General features: G+C 39.6%; 1 protein-coding gene across 1 annotated transcript in view; it reads left to right on the forward strand.

Annotated features, from left to right (window-relative positions):
- Lekr1 (leucine, glutamate and lysine rich 1) overlaps nt 1-19,164 on the forward strand; it is a gene marked incomplete at its 3' end in the record, with an annotated part of 100,417 nt that overhangs the window by 59,040 nt on the left and 22,213 nt on the right. Inside the window, exons 7-9 of the mRNA XM_013016133.1 lie at nt 5,271-5,352; nt 12,026-12,103; nt 12,455-12,658. Of these exons, the coding sequence (XP_012871587.1) occupies nt 5,271-5,352; nt 12,026-12,103; nt 12,455-12,658 (364 nt within the window). The remainder of the gene's footprint in view (nt 1-5,270; nt 5,353-12,025; nt 12,104-12,454; nt 12,659-19,164) is intronic.

The raw sequence follows: 19,164 nt of genomic DNA on the forward strand, positions 1-19,164 counted from the left end.
TGTGTGTGTGTGTGTGTGTGTGTGTGTGTGTGTGTGTGTGTGTGTGTGTATACATATATATCCACACAAATTTAGGTCCATTTTTACATGAACAATTCTGGAGTGAGGGTACTGGTCTTTCACTGATCAGGATGCACTATGTTCATAAACTGATTTGTTGAATAGCAACTCTTGTACAACTACTTAAAGATGATATACAAAATTCTTAAATGTTGTTAAAAGTATTGTTCCTTAATGTTAGTATGTAACTGATTTATGAATTTTTAAGTATTCTGATTATCTCCTTTGCTTCTTCTAATTCACTCCATATCCTGGACCCTGCTGCACAAAAACTCCTAGTCTCCACTAAAGTACAGGTATACTAAATGGCAACTTGTTAGCTCTGTATTGATACCTGCTCTAATATGTAACTTGTTACAGTCTCAGTTCCTTCTGGGCATGGTGCAGAGAACACATGTGTCCTGCATTCTTGTTCCATGTGACTCAGACCTCTGTTAATATAAGCTCTAAAAATGATCTCACTGCCAGTGTTTAGGAAACACTCCCTATGTGCCTCCACTCACCTGTGCTTTCCGTACATGACATCATGGAGTGCTCCCAGGAGTCCACAGGGCAGTGACCAGCTGACACACAGGGAGACCCTGGCACCACATGGCCACAAAAGCAAGCAGAGCCTAGATCTGAAGTCATTGCTCATGGATAGTGCACACCACCCTTAAATGAGGCTAGAGTGTGTTCAGTCATTTCTACCACTTTTTAAAAATGTTATTGTATTTTAGAAATGTAACCTATATATCTGGGTGTATCACTTATTCCCCCTGTTTTTCCATCACTCTGAAACCTGGGTTCATTTTCCTCCTTGTGGCACTTTGGACCAGCTAATGTTCGTTTTTGGTATTTTCTTTATCAGGTATTTTTTAGCTCAAAATACCTTTCTACCATAAAGGATATAGTTTACTCTTTCCCAAACATTATATTAACTTAATATGCCTTCCAAGTGACTTTTAAAATATTATATCTTCCTACAATACAGTTAACTTTGAATAGCATTTGTATTTGTGGTTTCTGGAACTGTTCAGAATAACAGGATTCTCATAAAAGACTAATTACCCCAAATCTGATGCCTGTGTAAAGCTATCCAGCGAGCAGCTGTCTTTGAATGAAGAGAGGCTAAGAGCTCTTTTTTGTTTTGTTCATTTAAAATCATTTGCTTCTTATTTAATATCTGCAAAGAACGTAGTCACATCACAGTAGAATGTGCTGTTGTCAATTCTGGATTGTTTCCATGGGTCCGCCTTACATCTGCACGGTGTTTAAAGCCAATGCTTCCTTTCTTTTTGCAGGCTTTCAGGGCCTTTGCTCATAATCCAATGTCATGCTGAATGACAGAAAATTGAAGTTGAATTTATTTAACCAAACAGAACAATACTCTTATTTAAGAACTCCTTGCCTCAGAAACTGAAGGAGCTGTTTTGTGCAGGTGGCTTAATCTCTCTGCTGCTTATCCTGTGTTCCTTTCTTTATTAAGGACAGGAACTGGGCACTCTGCTACTGAAAACAAAAAGACGCCTCTAGTCTACCAGAACCTATAATAAACCTGTGCAGGGTTCTACCTCTTTCAGAGCTGCAAGGAGATGGCCTATGCTGATGCTGGGTTGGTGGGGGAGGGTCGAAACAGTAACTCTTAGTATTTCATAACAGAAAACACAACTAAAAAAGAAACAACCATGAAAATATATTATTCAAATCTTAATTCTATACTAGGAGTTTTTTATTTATGGATTGCTGATCATGAATCATTTTCAGTTCTCTCGTATCTTCTCTGCTTTTGCAGTCCATATGATAGTCTTTGGAAGCTCTTGGTTCTTAAAAAAAATTACTTTCCTGTTTTTTAGTCATGGTTGCTGTAGGGTACATGGCAAATGCTCTTGGGGATGTGGCTTCTCACTCTTTAGCTGTTGTGAATTACAGGCTGAGCTCTGTTTACTCTGAAATAGAGAAAGAAAGGAAGATTTAGGTAGACAGTGGAGAGAGACACTGGGAGTCAGGGAATGTAACATCATTAATTTTGCTTTGCATCTAGTAAATTCTGTAATTAAGATGTATAAGTATATTCAAATGTGAGCCTCAGAATACTTTCGTGTTTCTTTTTGTTTGTTTTGAAACAGGGTCTTGCTCTGTATTCTAGACTGGCTTCAAATTTAGGGTCCTCCTGTCTTTGCCTGTCTTTGGGGGAATTAAAAAGAGTGTATCACCATACCAAGTTCAAAATTCAAAGTGCTGTTTTTTAATATAAAAATAGCTTTGAATTAGTTGCTATTTTTCTGACTACTACTTTACTAATTCTCAAATAATTGAGAATTAATTGCATAAAATTCACATATCAGACACCGATTCTTTGAGGTTTATTTTTAAGATAATTTGTTTTTTTTTCTTTTTGCTATAGCTCCATAGAAGTAATAACATGAAATTTATCACATGGGCTCAGCTCCAAGCCTCATCTAGTTGTACTCTGACAAAAGTACCCAGGGACACTTAATAGGAAGGCATAATTGTTCTCTCTGATGTCAGCCTCATAAAATTACTCACAGCACCACCACATTTGCCTTCATTTATTTATTTATATTGCATTTTTATTAATTTATTTATATTGCATTTATATTGCATTATATATTTATTTATATTGCGTTATTTATATTGCATTTTTATTAAGAGTGCTTTAGTCTTTTATTTTTTTTGTGAAAATACCGTACAGAGGGGTTTACAAGGGCAAGGTAATGAATACATTTCTTATCAAGCACTGTTGCCTCCTCCTTTGTTTCCCCTTCCCATCCCTTTCCATCTCCTGCCCCCCCTTCAGTTCTCCCCCAAAGTTGTAAAGTTCATTTTTTGACATAATGTCTTATACATCTCATTGTTGCAATGGATCCACCTGTATCCCAATTTAAACAATTTGTTTTTTCCCTTCCCCTCCACAAATTATACCAACATCAACTACAGTGAAAGCAGGGGTTATACTGTGGGGGAGGGACATACAAAGCAAGAGTGCTTTAGTCTTAATGAGGGCAGGGGTTCTGTTGTGACATTTCTGCACATATGTATTATATGTATAATATATTCTAATTAACTTCCCTGCCCCATCACTCTCTCTCAAACACTCTCTGCTTCTTCAACAATTTCATGGGTTTCATGGTTCTGTTTTTATATATGCAAACAAACTACTTCAGCCATATTCATCCTCATTTGCCATCTCTCCCCCACTAACCAGAGCCTCTCCTGTGGACTTTCAACTTTCCAAAATATAAAATCTCATCCACCCTTTGGAGTTAGAAATTCTACCAGTTTCCAACAGATTTTATTCAAAATAACAGCCCTCATTTGTCTTCAGTATAACTCTTTAAAGATTCTGGCAGTATGGTAACTGACCTATGGCTCCGCCAACTATACTTTTATGGGCAAATATCATGTTCCGTTCATACTTGTTCCAGCTTTTCTAGTTCAGAGTCAGCATGAAAGAGAAAGACTTTGGAATCAAGTAGAACTGAGTTGAACTAGCTGAATGAACTTTGATAAATTAATTATTGTGATCCTTAGAATCTGCATCTGTAAAAAATAAATATATTTCAAAGCATATTGTACATCATGAAGCATAATTTTTTTGTTGGTTGTGGGGCTTACACAGTGTTTGGGCATTGTCCCTGTGCTCTTTTGCTCAAGGCACTATAGTGCTAGACCACTTTGAGCCACAGCACCACTTCCAGGTTTTAAGTGGTTAATTGGAGATGTCTCAAAAGGACTTACCCAGCTGGGCGCTGGTGGCTCACACCTGTAATCCTAGCTACTCAGGAGGCTGAGATCTGAGGATCGCAGTTCAAAGCCAGCCCGGACAGGAAAGTCCATGAGACTCTTATCTCCAATAAACCACTCAAAAACTGGAAGTGGTGCTGTGGCTCAAGCAGTAGAGCGCTTGCCTTCAGCTGAAGAGCTGAGGGACAACACCCAAGCAGAGTTCAAGCCAGAGTTCAAGCCCCACAACTGACAAATAAAAAGGACTTACCTGCACAGGCTGTCTTGGAACCATGATCTTCAGATCTCAGCCTCCTGAATAGCTAGGATTACAGGCTTGAGCCATGGTTTCCCAGCTTGAAGCATAATTTTTATTGATTAATTAAAAATAATATGTGAGTGCATAAGCATAAAGATTTATACAAATGTCCTGTAAATTCAGAAGTTGTTTCAAATGAATTTATTTTCTGATTTAAAAAACTTGTTCTTTGTAAAACAAAGAAGGCAAGTTCAGGATTTATACACACAAATAATAATAAAAGCTTATATAGAGAGTTAAAACATTTGAGGGATGAAACAGAATTTTTGTAATTCTTGTGTTTTGAAGTAATTTTTCTGGAAATACCAATTCATTTTGTAAGTTTCTTTGCCATCAAAAGAGGACAGCAGGGCTGTCCACGGATGGGGCTGGAGGGTTGGGGGGCTGGGATTCAGACCTCAGTTCTGAATACCGGCTAATGGCAGAACTGAGGTATGTCAAACCATTTATTCTCCACATAGTAGACAAACTTTCTTGAATTATTTTCTTCAAATTCTGCCTACTGTTCCTGGTTCAGGATTTTGGAATCCACATTTGGACATCATTATTTTGGCTTTAAATACCATGAAAATGACTTTTATGTGCTACCAAAAGTTAGTGGATTCTTGCCCATAAGCCTAGCAGGTAATTTATTTATCTATTTCCTTCCTGCCTGGGAGTCTCATGTGTGCTCCTTGCTTCTGGACCACAGAGGTGAGCTCAGGAAACCAAGTATTTCAAAAGTGAGCTATGTATATGATCAAAAATACATCTGTAAAAGTGCTGGAGGTATAGCTCAGTAGTTGAATGCTGGCCCAGCAAGCACAGAGCCCTGAATCCAAGCCCCACTACTGCAAAAAAAAAAAAATTGAGAAAGAGAGAAATTTCTCTCTTAGCTACATGAGTTTCTTTTGAAAACACGAGTAAAATTTAGCATTAGCTGTTTGCAATTAGCATGCTAATAGGGACAGGAAGAGGCCAACCAATCAGGTCTCATTAATCTGTGGGGTCATAGGGTGGACAGGGCTGAGTGGTGGATGGGTAAGTTCCATATGCATATACAGGTGAAATGAAACAAACAGCTGCATTCTTGAGGATCTGAGTGACATGTAGAATATGGTGTACTTCATGAAAGTATCTGGACCGTGGAACTATAGTGATGAAATGGTTATGTGTGTCATTCCAGATTTACAGTGTCAAGTGGAGGCGCTTGGGCTGAAACTTCAGAGGGTAACGATGGAGCTGGACAGGCACAAGGAAATGCTCATGTAAGATGATGACGTATGAACAACATTGTCCTGATGATGTCAGAAAGTTTACTCAGGAAGATCCCAGGGCATGTTTGGGTTCTCTTGGCAGTGAACCCATTGTGTAGACCACAATGTATGATTACTTTTCTGGCTACTCTACTGGCTTATATTGTATGTTGAAGAACCCATAAATATACCTAAATATTCTCTCGTTAAGAAACTTACCAATTGAATCACAACCTTTTGGATAAAATCAGATACAGAAACTGAACTTGCTCTTTTTTACATTTTTATTGTAAAGGTGATAAACAAGAACTGCATACAGGGCATAATAAGAACCTCTCTCAATATACAAGATTATCACTGTGGTTCAAATACAGTAGACTTAATATGAAATATTCTCTGAATTTATTTTCTTATCTTTATTGTCTGTCCACAAGAAACAATATTGAAGTTGTTTCTTTTTTTTGGGGGGGGGCCCGGTCATGTGGCCTGAACTCTGGGCCTGGGCGCTGTCCCTCAGCTCTTCAACTCAAGGCTAGCGCTCTACCACTTGAGCCACAGCGCCACTTCCGGCTTTTTTCTTTTTGCTTATGTGGTGCTGAGGAATCGAATCCAGGGCCTTATGCCTGCAAGGCAAGCGCTCTACCACTGAGCCACCTTCCCAGCCCCTGAAGTTGTTTCTTGAAACTACCAATTTTAGGTTCAAAATGGACTTAGTTCCTTTGAAATGACAGCTTTATACATCATATAAGTGAGAAAATACTTGAAAGTAAATGGAAGAAAATGACCTTGTAAAATACTCAGAGCATGATTTCTTTTAAAAATTAACTTTTTTCAGAAATGATACCAGAAACATAACATACCTATAATTATAATATAAAGTAGAATATACATTTGAAAAAGCAAATTCTTTTACTTTGCATAGTCTGGTAGCTTTGGTTTTCAGTTCCTGGATTTTGGAAGGATGAGCCTCAGAAGAAATATAAATATTTAGGGTGCTTAGCAACTAAATGGTTGTTTTGCTCATGGCTATTCCTAAGAACAATCTATTTACTCAAAGACCCAACAACATAAGACAAATTCCAAAAATACTACATCAAATTAATATATACTTAGGTTAGTTGTAGCAAAATGTTTTTAAATTACATTTTTATTATCTTTAAGTAGTTTCACACAAGAAGTTTCTGGAAGACAAGAAACATGGGTACAGTCTTTTTTCATTGGTATTTCCTTGTCTTATCACATACCATCAGGAAAGGTTTTGCCCATAGATTTCTCATGGGGAAAGTTAGCTCATCCGGCCACATCTCCTGTGTGACACCTGCTCCTGGAGGGCCAAGAACCGATGGAGAAGTGAATAAACAGGTGGTGCCCGCCCTGGACTGTGCTGGGGGGGGGGGTGGTCATGGTTGCAGCAAATACAGAAGATAAGGGTGGGGTGCTTGCAGAGTTCGGGGAGACAATAAACATAGCAGTAGGCTTACTGGAAAAAGGAATGAAGCTTGCTGGTTTTTACGTGAACTGACTTTTTCCAGAATTCTTTGTGAGACATCCCGCTTAATATTAGCACCTGCTTTTGTGGGCATTTGTAACATATTCTATGACAAGTGTTATGAGAAATGATGAGTTGAAGTAGAATGGAGCTGACTCACTGATGCTAATGACCTGCCAGAATTTACCATCTAACCGTAGAAATGCTGGCGGCATTTTTACAGTTATAAAATGAGTACTTTCGACCCACAGATTGACCTTTCTGAAAATTAAAAACTGAAGGGCGGAGCAACTGAGGGTAGCCCATGCTAGAGACCTTTTCTTCACACAGCTATCCAGTATCTAAACAGTTGAGCATACGTGTTGTATGGATTTTAACATAAGGGGAAAAGGCAGCCCATAAATGGATGAGACTTTCTGTTTCCCTCTGAGATTTTTAAAGAAAATGCTTCCTATGGCTTATGAAAACATGGTTACGCATTTGCAAGCAGAGATCTTTATCAGTTAGGGTGTTCTGGGCTGAAAGTATGGGTTCAGTGGATCTTGATCCGCAGTACCATCTTGGTGTTCCTTCTGTCTGCAGCCTGCTGGCTTCAGCACTGGCTTCAGCCCAAAGCTAGCTCCCTCGCAGTTCCAAGTACCAAATATAAATGGGGAGAGCCACACAGATGGGACACACACACACACACACACACTCACACACACACACACACACACACACACTGCCCAGGGCCACCAAGCAGCCCTCTCTCACATCTCTTAGTGAGGACTCTTCATACACCCTTTCCTAAAGGAATCTCTGGGAAGGGAACCAGAACTGCAGTGAAGGTAGGCCCAGCAGGACCAATCCTGAGAGCAGGTGATAGTTGGACTCTGAGAGCCAGGAGGCATGCTGGTGAGCCAGGGGTGGTTGCTCAGTGGCAGAGCATCAGTGCTGCTCCAAAAAGTTCCTGATGAAGCTTTCTACACATGTGATGCTCCAATTCAGGAAATAATGAGAGCTATAAAGGCTGTGGATGTAATTTTGTTGATTTTAAGTATATGTATATACACACATAGATAGAATATGAAATGTGCTTATTAGCCTCACGTAGATATGAAATATATACATGTATATCAGGATAAGATATATGCATAGTTTGTGTGTGTATGCGTGCACACAAGCGCACACGTGAGATACGGAGTGGGAACATTCTCTGTTATTGGGATATGAGTATAAATGTTTTGGTTTTCTTCTTGTGTCTTTTCACTTACAGGATTTTTTTTGTCCAGCACGCACAGGTGGCCTAGTGTCATTCCAGTGTTAACTGTAGCTCTGCTTGTCACATGACCCTAACTTGAATAGGCCAGGTTTATCTGAGCAATTCAAACAAGTGTAGCCTATTGTTGGCCAGCATTGTTGTATACACACAGTGGATATTGGAGTGGCAAGCTCCCACAGAGCTACTTGGGTGATTTAGCTAATACTAAGAGCTGCAAAGTCTAGAGCAGGGACAGTAGCAGGTGAATGGTCAGCAAGAATATTTTTGATAGACTGAGCAAATGACCTTCCTGAGCAGATGACCTTTAAGATGGGAGTGACAGCCCTGGGCTGGCCATGCCAACATGCCAACATCTGAGAGCAGGGGCGCAAGGACAGGCTCCGCATTCTTGGAAAGGAGTTTTACAGGTTCAGCAGGGCATGGGCCCAGCTACCATAGACAGAATAATGGTGCCCCAAAGATGTTAATGTCCCCTGGTCCCCGAGATCTGTGGCTATGCTCCTTACAGGCATATGGCACTCGAAGATGGGATTAAATTAAGGACTTCAGATGGGGAATTTTCCCCGGGCTGTGCAGGTGTCCCAAACCATCAGGTCCTGTCAGAAGGGAGTCAAGTGGATGAAATCGTGGGAGGAAATGTGGGGATGGAAGCAGAGAAAACTGTGGTGTCCTTGGCAGAGAGGAGGCGGCTGCAGTTAAGACAGGCCATCTCTAGAAGCTCCCGACCTCCTCACAAAGCAATCCCAGCCACACTTTGGTTTCAGGACTCCAGCCTAGAGAACTGTAAACTGGTTAGTGGGTTGCTGAACACGAAGCTTGGGATTCAAGTTTCCTCCACCACTGTGTTTAGGGGAGGGCAGCAGGAAGTTGGGAAGAGTTTTTAAGACAAGAAAGTGGTCACAGCTTCAGGCGGCTGCTGCTTAGAGAACAGAGTGGAAATCAAGGAAAGTGTGAAGAAACCATGTTTCACACAAGTGAGAAGCAGCCCAAGGCTGTGGTGAGGGGAGAGAAGGAAGGGCGGAAGTGTGTTAGCCAGGATTGCCTGTGGGGAAGGACACTGGAAGGGAAAAGGAAGAGCCATGGGGCCTGAGATTTTCAGCCTCTAGGTGGACAGTTAAGAGGCCTAGTCTCCAAATTTCGGCTCCCAGAACCACTACTGAGTAGTTCTGTCGCCTTAGGCCAGTTCCTTTGTGCTCAGTTCTTCCAATTGTAAATTAAGAGTACTGTCTGCATTGGGGAGATCTTTAAGGTAACATTGCTGTTGTTATTGTGTTGAAGTGGGAAAAGTTGCAAAAGAGATTCAGTAAAATTGTTTAGGTAAAAAAAGAACAAAAGTTCAAATCACAGTATGTGTAAAAGAACCATGACTATATTCTAATTAGAGAAAATCTTACCACTTACACTATTAACAAAAAAAAAGTAATGCTTTTGCCCACATTGGCATTAAGGTACATTTTAGGTGGCAAAGTGGAACTATCCAGGAGATGGTTCAAGAATGGCTATTTCTTATGAAGGAATAAAAATGTTTGCACTAGTGACTTTGAAATTAGGGGGAAATAGCCTGCCATTTCATGTTGTTTCCTTGGTCCTGACTGGCAGCAGCCGCCTGAGGCCTTAAGGAAGTTGAAGAGAAAGGATTAAGTTTGTTGAGAGTAAAGGAAGAATGTAGAGCTTAAGAGACTAAGGCACACTTTCTGTTCTTTCTAGTTCCTTCCATCCTAGCCAAGGGGAAGCTAACAATTGGGTAGTAAAGAGCATACTGAAGAAAGGACTGAATTAGCCTTCTGTAAGGGAGGTTCTTGGGATGGCAGCCTGTGGACTTGATCAATAATGTAAAATAAGCATCCCAAGGAGGTCCTCCTTCTCATTGGGAAAACAAGTGTGGGTCTAAACATATAATAGAATTTGTGATGGAGCTGTTCAGTCTCAAAGCATTTTTATTTCACACACACACACACACACATACACACACACACTTTAAACTCACACCCGTCTTTCAGTTTAGCTGTTGACTGAATGATAACCCTGTATGGCATTGTCCCTGCTGGGCAGGAGGATAGAGTTCAGAGTAAATATCTGATAGAGTCCTAATGAATCATTTGCTTTGTGAACTGAATTGGCTGTTGAAATAGAGTGTGACACAATCTGTCCATATTTAGTTAATGAAAACTCACAGGAGGGACCAAAGGCAATTATTTCATTCTTTGGCAGGTCCAGTCTTTTAGGTAGATAAGGAAATAGCAAAGGGAAATTTTCTTCTAGCACCTGCTGTTGTCCAAGAGTCCTTAATTTAAAATAACTGCTAGGCCAGTGTGCCACGTTTCGGGCCATTGCTTTCTGGGTTCCCACAGTGGTGACATGTCTTTATAGCTGTGACACATGTAGAAGCACATGACAGCCCCCTCCCTTCCCTGAGATGTTCAGTGTGATCATAGGCCAGGCGTTGCCTAACTTTTCAACAAATTTAATGGAGGAGTATTGTTTTGTTCTGCTCATAAGAAGTCTAGAGAAGATATATTTTTAATTTTAAGTTGTACAAAGGCATTTCAATTGAAGTCAGATTATAAGTACAATTCATCTTTCTCTTGAGAATGAGTCACACATTTTTGTTCCAGTATATGATCATTTTTGCTATATTCTAAACATTGTGAATATTATGTTATAGAGGCTCTGAATCTGTTATTTTTCTATAAAAAATACTATTGGGTTGGGGTTAGTGTCATTTTAAGCAAATGGTTAACTTGTTTGGTCTCAAACTTCAAACTCTGTCTCGAGGACAGCAGTTCAGCCTCAGTTTAGTTCTTTTATCTTTAGGCTTCTTGGAATCTGCTCTGTGCACCTGGAGTTCAGAGCTCAGCAGAATTTGTGTTTAGACTGGGTAGGGTGGTGTGTACCTGTAATTCCAGCTTTGAAGGAGGTGTAGGTAGGAGGATTGTAATATATACATATATATATATACATATACATACATATATACATATATATGCATGCCCAGAATTACAGTATAATAAATTATTATGTATAGAACTTAGGGCCTCATGTTTATATATATTATATTATATATATAATATATATTATATATAATATTATATTATATATATAATATTATATATATTATATATATATAAAACTTGGGACCTCATGCATATACATATATACAGTATGTATGTATGTATGTATGTACATATATATATATATATATATGTATGTATGTATTTATGTATTTTCTTCTATCCAGGGGTAACCTTTCACTATCCAGCAGCTGTGGTTGCTCCAAACACTGTCCTCATTGTTCGGGCCAAAAAGCCAGGAGTTTTCTACCAGAGTTTCCATTCCTCTGCATGGTGCACCCCAAGACCTGCCTTCAGGCTTAAAATAATCTAAAAAACAGCCTGACTTTATGCTAGTACCTCACTCAAGGAACAAGTTTCCCTGAGAAACTTCCTTCTCCTGGCTACTTTCCAAAACCTTTAGATAGGGTTTTGTTTGTTTTTGTTTTTAATGTTGTCTAGAGTTTATTCTTTATTTAGATACAGAGAAGTGTGGTAGAAGCTAATATTGCCTTTATTGAAGTGGATTGGGTGTTCATTTCTTTAAAGGAATTATAGTTGAAGATGCTGTGAAAATCTTTCTATAGAGGAGTAAAACAGTGATTTAGAAAAGCTTGTGCTTGGGCTGGGAAGGTGGCTCAGTGGTAGAGCGTTTGCCTTGCATGCCTGAGGCCCTGGGTTCAATTCCTCAGCACAACATAAGCAAAAAGAAAAAAGCCGGAAGTGCGCTGTGGCTCAAGTGGTAGAGCGCTAGCCTTGAGCTGAAGAGCTGAGGGACAGCGCCCAGGCCCAGAGTTCAGGCCCCATGACCGGACCCAAAAAAAAAATTTAAAAAAAAAGAAAAGCTTGTGCTTTAAGTAATTTGGTGTAATTTTGTTATTTTAGGAATAAATCTAATGAAGCTGATGACTATCAACGAGAACTTAGACAACTGAAGTTTGAATCCATTGTTTCTGAGTCACGGTATACACTGCAGATATTTTCACTAGTATTTTAATTATTGAATTTGAAACTGTATTTTAATATTATTTTAGTTGAAATGTACTTCATTTTTTAATGTCCTTATTTATATATGCAGCCCCTACCTCAGACTTTTAATGACTTGACATTGTTCACTGCTTTTGCCTGTGCCTAGATAGAACATTTAACATCACAGAACTATCCATCTCCTCAACAGCTTTCATTTTTAAAAGTACAGTTGTAGTCTATAATGTAAATGAGCTTTCTATAGAAGTACAAAATCACAGTATAAGAACATAGTATCTAATGCATGCTGGCAGGGTTATTTTTCTATTTTTCTATTCTTTTTTTTAGGCATACTAGGCTACTTAAAGAAAAAGAAGACTCTTTAATGTCTTGTCAACAAATGTATAAAACTTTACAGGAAGAGCTGACTGCAACAGAAAAGCAAAGAGATGACCTGAAAAGAAGAACGAACCATGCAGAAAATGAACTAGAGATAACCAAAAGTCTTCTGAATCAAACTAAGGAAGATGTTTTAGCCCTGAAAAATGAAAGGTGCAGTCTTACAAAAATTTTTTATGTTTAAGCCGATATTCCATATAGTTTCAAAACATCAATGTCTGGTTTGTTATAATAACATTAAAACACAGGATTAAAGATTTATTTCACCTGCAGTCACTGTACTTCATCACCTAATTTTCAGGTGTTGAAACCAGAAACCATGTTGAATGTGTTGAAACCCCACAGTTAGTGACAGCAGAGATGGAGTTCAGATTGCATTTAGTGTGAGATTTCTGTGGAAAAAGATGGCAAACGATTGCTGAAGTCTATTAGTTTTCAACAGAAAAAAAAATACCTTTTATAGAAAGGTATAAGAAATCCTTTTTTATACCCCACTTCCTGTTTCTTGGCTCCTGCTTTTCTTTACTCCTCCTCCTTTTTCCGCATATCTCTTTGAGAATCTGCCCCAGGCAAAGATACCTCCTCCTTTAGTGATGTGGAGAAGCATATTGGCCCAGTCTTCCAAAATATTTTTATTCAGTTAATTTATCTTTAATCAGTCTGTAATAACTTTTCAACTCTGCTTTCTTTTAATTTTCATTAGCTTAGTATGTCTTGGCTCGTTCCTTTTCAGTCCTTTTTAAAATGCACATCTGATAATCACATAAATTTTGTTCCTTTTGTTGGTTTAAAAAAATTGTTAGTCTTTACTAGATTAGGCCAAGCTAGGTCCTAGTGGCTCATGCCTGCTATCCTAGTTCAAAAGCAGGTCAAGCAGACAAAAATCCATGAGATTCTTAGCACCAATTAACCAGCAAAATGCCGGACTAGAGACTCAAGTGGCAGAGTACTACCTATGAGCAAAAAACATCTGAAAGTGCAAGGCCTGAGTTCAAGTCCCAGTAGCAGAACCAAAAACAGAAAGATTATTCCACTTACATCTATTGATAAATTAGCAGTTGTTTGTTGATAGATTGTCAGTAATTCTTCTAGAATTATTATATTTTCGAAGAACAGTTTTGGTAAGGCCAGGAATGCTTATTTTGTCCTTTCTGTGTAGACAGCATATGATGCTTGTTTTTCTTCTTCCTATCATCACTTTTTCAAGTTCGAATTATTTTATTTAATGACTATAATTTGGAAGCTTCATACTTTTTTACTCTTTATAAAGAGGTTTTAGAGGAATTATTGTCTGTCTCTGGCTGCAGTCTGAGGAAGTGATTTTTATAAATATATTGAAGCTCAGCTGTATCAGTAGAAACATGCAGGGCCCTCTGCAAGGTCACTTTCAAACAGCACTCTCCCTGGAACCAAACATGTTTAGCTGTTTTTATTTTTCTTATGATTAGAGTCACTCCCTCTGCTCTGAGCACTTACGAGAAGAGTGGCTTCGGGCGGCTTCTAGAGAGTGGCCGTACCATAGAATGCCCTCTTGCTTCTCGCCTCATTTTCTTGTATCCTTGCCCCTGCTCCTCTCTCCTGTGAAGAAACAGGTGAGACATGACTTTCTCCTCATTGGTATGTAAGGTTTTGAAGTGGTGTCTGTTACACAGGAAAGATTAAGATGTACTTGTCACAGTTATACGATTGTAGCATTTCTCTTAGACATAAACATTCCCCTTTTCATGTTCCAGGCTGCTTCCAGATTTTGTCTGTCTTGGTTTCTACTCTATCCTAGAGCCTAGCACATAAATATTTGTTGAGTGCATGCATAAAGAAGGGAATGAATCTGTCATTTGCTGTGGGTAATACAGCTGTCAGCCCGGTACCCACCAATAACCCGAGAACAGGCTCTCTATATCTGTAATGTGGGTTCGTAACTGATGCCATGACAATGACCCTCAGTATAACATTTTCAAATCAGCTACACATCACAGTGGAAACCACAGGTTTATTCACTGAGCACTTATATATGCTCAATGAATCTATGTAAAACATGGTGAATCTTTCTCCCCTTTTTCTCTCCCAACCTTTCCATTTATGTCTCAGGCTCCTCACACAATGCCTCAAGTCCTCTCAGTGCTACTGGCAGACCTGTGTCGTCTTGTCTTGGCCTGTGCAAGAATCCCGCAGCCCATTCTTAAGCTGTTTGGTCAGCTTCAAGGTGTGACCTCTGTCTTCTCTCTTTCAAGCGTGTTGTAGCAACAAGTGTTCAGGGGACGCTGGCCCTGAAGGAAACCCAGTGTTGTGCCTTTGTGTCCCCTCTCCCATTCTATTTCTTGCCCCTTCTCATGCTAGGGACTCTTCTGTTCACTCGATAAACATGAGAGATGTCCTCTCTCTAATGCCTCAGCAAAATCAGAAGAACAGCTGTATCTCCAGGTTGTAAATAGAATAGAAACTTTCTAAAAGGAAACAAATGCTTCATGTTTTGTTTCTTTACTGAAGCTTGTGATGTTACCAAAGAAAGTAGAGGCAATGAGAAGTGGTTAAGGAAATCTAATATTAGATATACAAAAAAAGAATTCAGGGCTCCGTCATCCCATAGTGTGGCTTACAGAATTAGACCAGCAGAGGTGTAAACCACCCCACCTTGCACCCCTCCCCGCCCCGGGCCAATGTCAAGCCTAGGCAGCTTAACCACTGGAACACTCCTTTTCTTTATATGTGAGATGGGTAGTTCTAACAGCTGGGGAATACTGATGTGTCTCACTTACATGTTTTAGGTTGCAGACACTCAGAATTTATTATTTTCCTCCTTTTCATCATTCTCTAGGCTAGCCACTCGTCACTAATTTTTATGCCCTGTTCTGTCCATGTAGATATTCAATAACTTGAGTTCAAAGTTATCTGCTGTATGCCTTTAGCCGTGAAGGTGAATCCCTCCAGCCGTTCCCCATGGATGCTGTTCTGTTGGTTTAGAGCGTTACCAATGAAGGATTTCAAATACTGTCTGTCTAAGAATCGCCTCTGTCTCTGATTTGCTATTCCCTGTAAGCTCTGGGAGCAGCCGTCTCCCCAGCTTCCCATGGTAGCTCACACCTACAGTTTTCTGTGGAGGCAGAGGTGGTGGTAACATCAAAATCATCCCTGTGATTGACAATATGAAGACGTCTCTAAAAGAACAACGCATGAAACAGAATTTAAATCTGTTATTTTGGCATTATGGTTTGACATTTGTTTAAAGTTACATTTTTAGCTATAATTAAAGAAATCTGGATTTTTTGCATGTAAATAAATTCTCATTTTCTTTTTAGCCTAAGAGTGTTTAAAGTTAAATGTGTTTTTTAATGAAAATTTTAATTTCTTAATTGTAAGTCTATCCTAATTTGCCTATTATATTAACTCAAAAAATGTTAATAGAAAACGATCTGATGAGATTATAGAGAGGCCCCCTCTGCGCTGTATGTAAAACAGGGCAGTATGACATCATGCAGAAGGCTCAAGGCTCACATAAGCTTGGGCTGGCTCAGCCGCTCGCGTCACCTGGGAGAGTCTTGTACTGCTCTGTGATTGTTTCCTCTAAGAATGTGGGCATTGTGTTAACATATTTCTAGGGAATAACCAGAAAGAACCACAAGTATTCCTTGAGTTAAAACATTGCTTAACAAATAGAAGACACTGATACATTGGCTAGATAGATGGATGAAGGAAGTAAATTTAATTCCAGTTAAGGAACTGATTACAGAATTTGAACATGTAAAGCTCCTCCTAGTTTTTCTTTAGACTCAGAGAACTGCTGACTTGCTTTTAAAAGAAAAATCAGAGCTAGGAATAAAGCATGTAGTGGTAATCTATCTGATTCTGAATAAAATTCAGATTTAAGGCTGAAAACTGTTTTGTTTCCTATAATATCAAAGTATGAGCATCTCAGAACAGGTCCTGAAGAGACAGGCAGGTATCTAAACAGCTGTACACCTCAGCTTTGCATAACATGGACTAAGCTCTTATAATGACTCTGATTCCTCATAATTCCTCTCAATTTTTAACAAAAAGTCCCACATAGTCATTTCTCTTTTAACTTCCTTTCCATGCAGGGTTGTTTCATCTTGTCACTGTCTCAAAATGGTTTTGTAATGTGAGTGGTATTTGAGCATTTTCATGGAGTACTGCATACATGCAGCTTTCACTTTGGGAATCGGGATGATCTTTTTCACACATACAATCATCTCTATGTATCACTCACTGCCCATTTTATTCTAGTCAAGAATAAGTAGAGCAGCTGGACTCATACCTCTAATGCTAGCTACACAAGAGACTGAGATCTGAGGATCACAGTTCGGGCAGGAAAGGCCATGAGATCCTTACCTCCAATTAATCACAGAAATCCAGAAGTGGAGCTGTGGCTCAAGCGGTAGAGTACTACTAGCCTTGAGTAAAAATGCTCAGGGACAATATACAGGCCCTGAGTTCAAGCTCCACAATTGACAAAAAAAAAAAAAAGAAAGAAAGAAAGAATGAGGAGAGCTTATAATATCACTTATAATTATCCTTTCTGCTTGTCCCATTAAACACTCACAGTGAAATAGTCTGAGTCAGCAAGAGAGGCCCAGCAAGGAATCAAAGCAATGTAAAGGTCTCTCCCATTCAGTCAAAAAATTGCCATGGCAGATGTAAATTTATATATTCTGGCAACTCCTTTAAAATATCTTCTACTTTGTAATAATATCTTAACAGATGCCACAAGTCTTTGAAAACTGGGTGACTAATGATCACTTTGTTGGCTTTGTGGGAACCCCAGCCCACTCTGTTTTAGCTGCTGTAATCCACCAGACAAACAGTTTAGCTTCTGTTCCAAAGAGAAACATAAAGTGATGCTTTGTCCTGGGCCCGTCAGTGGAATGGATGTGGAATGGCTTCTGTTGGCTTAGAATCAAAATTATTCTGACATCTCAGATACTCAGGGCCATCTACTTTGTAGGAAAAGTAACTTCTAAGGTCTCCTTTCAAACTAGAAGTCTGCCTTGCAAGATAAAGTGAATCCAAAACAGGGGCAAGGGAGAGAAAAAGAGAAGAAATAGAGTGCACCAAATTGCCACAACTCTGCTGTCTGCCCATTTGTAATAAACACATGCCAGCTACATCTGTGCTATGATCCAGCCATTTTGACAATCACTACTACTTTAATTGAAGTGCTTCATTATTTCTACTTGTTGCTGTTCTGTGCCTTGATCAGACTTACGATTATAAGTCTAAAAGTGCATCTAGTTGTGTATCTAGTTGAAGTTGTGTAATTATAATAGTTTCTTGTTGATGTTATTACATACATTTAGTGGCTTAAGACAGCATTAATGTATGAACTCATAGTTCTTATGTTATATCAGACCTTCAAGTGACCTCATCACAATCAGAAGCTTGTTCTGAAGGGGAAGACAAGTATAGACTGCACTATGATATCTGCAAAGATGCATCTCATGAAATTGCATTTCCAGGGCATAATAAATAACTCACAGAACCTAGTCAGATGAACATAAATGCCTAATTTTAAAAATGAGGAAAAGACTTGAGCAGACAGTTGAGTGATCAACTTCACAGCCAATTGATCTACTAAAAGGTGCCCAATATCCTCAGTCATCAGGGAAATGCAAATTAAAACCACCAAGAGATAACACTGTGTGTGCTTTTAGAATGTCTAAAATTAAAAAGCTGGAAACTACCAAGTGTTGGGAAGGATAAGGGGAGTTGGAACTCATACCTGCTGAGGGAGTGTCAACTTGTGTGATTTCTTTGGAAAATGGTTTATAGGTCTCTTTAAAAGCTAAGTATGAACTGGGCACTGGTGGCTCATGCCTGTAAGTCTAGCTACTCAGGAGGCTGAGATCTGAAGATTGGGGTTCAAAGCCAGTCGGGCAGGAAAGTCCATGTGTGACTCTTACCAAAGAGCTAGAAGTTGAGCTATGGCTCAAGCGGTAGAGTGCTAACCTTGAGAAAAAGAAGCTCATAGACAGTGCCCACACTGGGGGGTGGGGGAGGAGGGTAGTAGAGGAAGAAGTTCAAAAAGTGGGGAAAGAAATGCACAACTACGATAATGAGGGAAACCTTGTTGGAGGTGCATTTCTTAGATGGGTACAGGGAGTGTGTTGGAGGGGGCAGAATTGATTGGAATATGGTGTAAACCTGCGGAGATGTAACAGTGCACACTCCCTCCTTGTATAATTGATACAAACCAAAAAGAAAAAAAAAACCATTAACTAAAAAAGCTGGAAAAGAATGCTTTTCCTTTCTTTTGACAGTCTCTCAGCTTGTCACAATAGTCTTCTGTTTCTATTTACAGTCATGTGCCCTCAGACAGGACAGGGTGAGCATAAACCCAAGAGGCACTGGCCCTCCCCAAAGCCAGGCCTCCAGCAGAGATGACATCAGGCCCACGTGGAGGCAGGGAGGGAGGCTGACAGCAGCTAGGGCTGGAGGGCATGGCATGAGGTGATCTGGAGACTGGGCGAGGCCCCACGCCTGGGGGATCTACCAGGCTTCACTGTATAAACAAATGCAAAGAAAAACAACCTTAGAAATGTCTGGATGGGGAATGCAGGAACATAAAGCCCAGGCACAGGCACTGCAGGCTGGGGCTGTGCACATCAGTGGGAGACACACCCAAGAGCCCTCCAGACACTGCTGGG

The sequence above is a fragment of the Dipodomys ordii genome, unplaced genomic scaffold, assembly GCF_000151885.1.
Source record: "Dipodomys ordii isolate 6190 unplaced genomic scaffold, Dord_2.0 Scaffold30, whole genome shotgun sequence".
NCBI classification, from domain to species: domain Eukaryota; kingdom Metazoa; phylum Chordata; class Mammalia; order Rodentia; family Heteromyidae; genus Dipodomys; species Dipodomys ordii.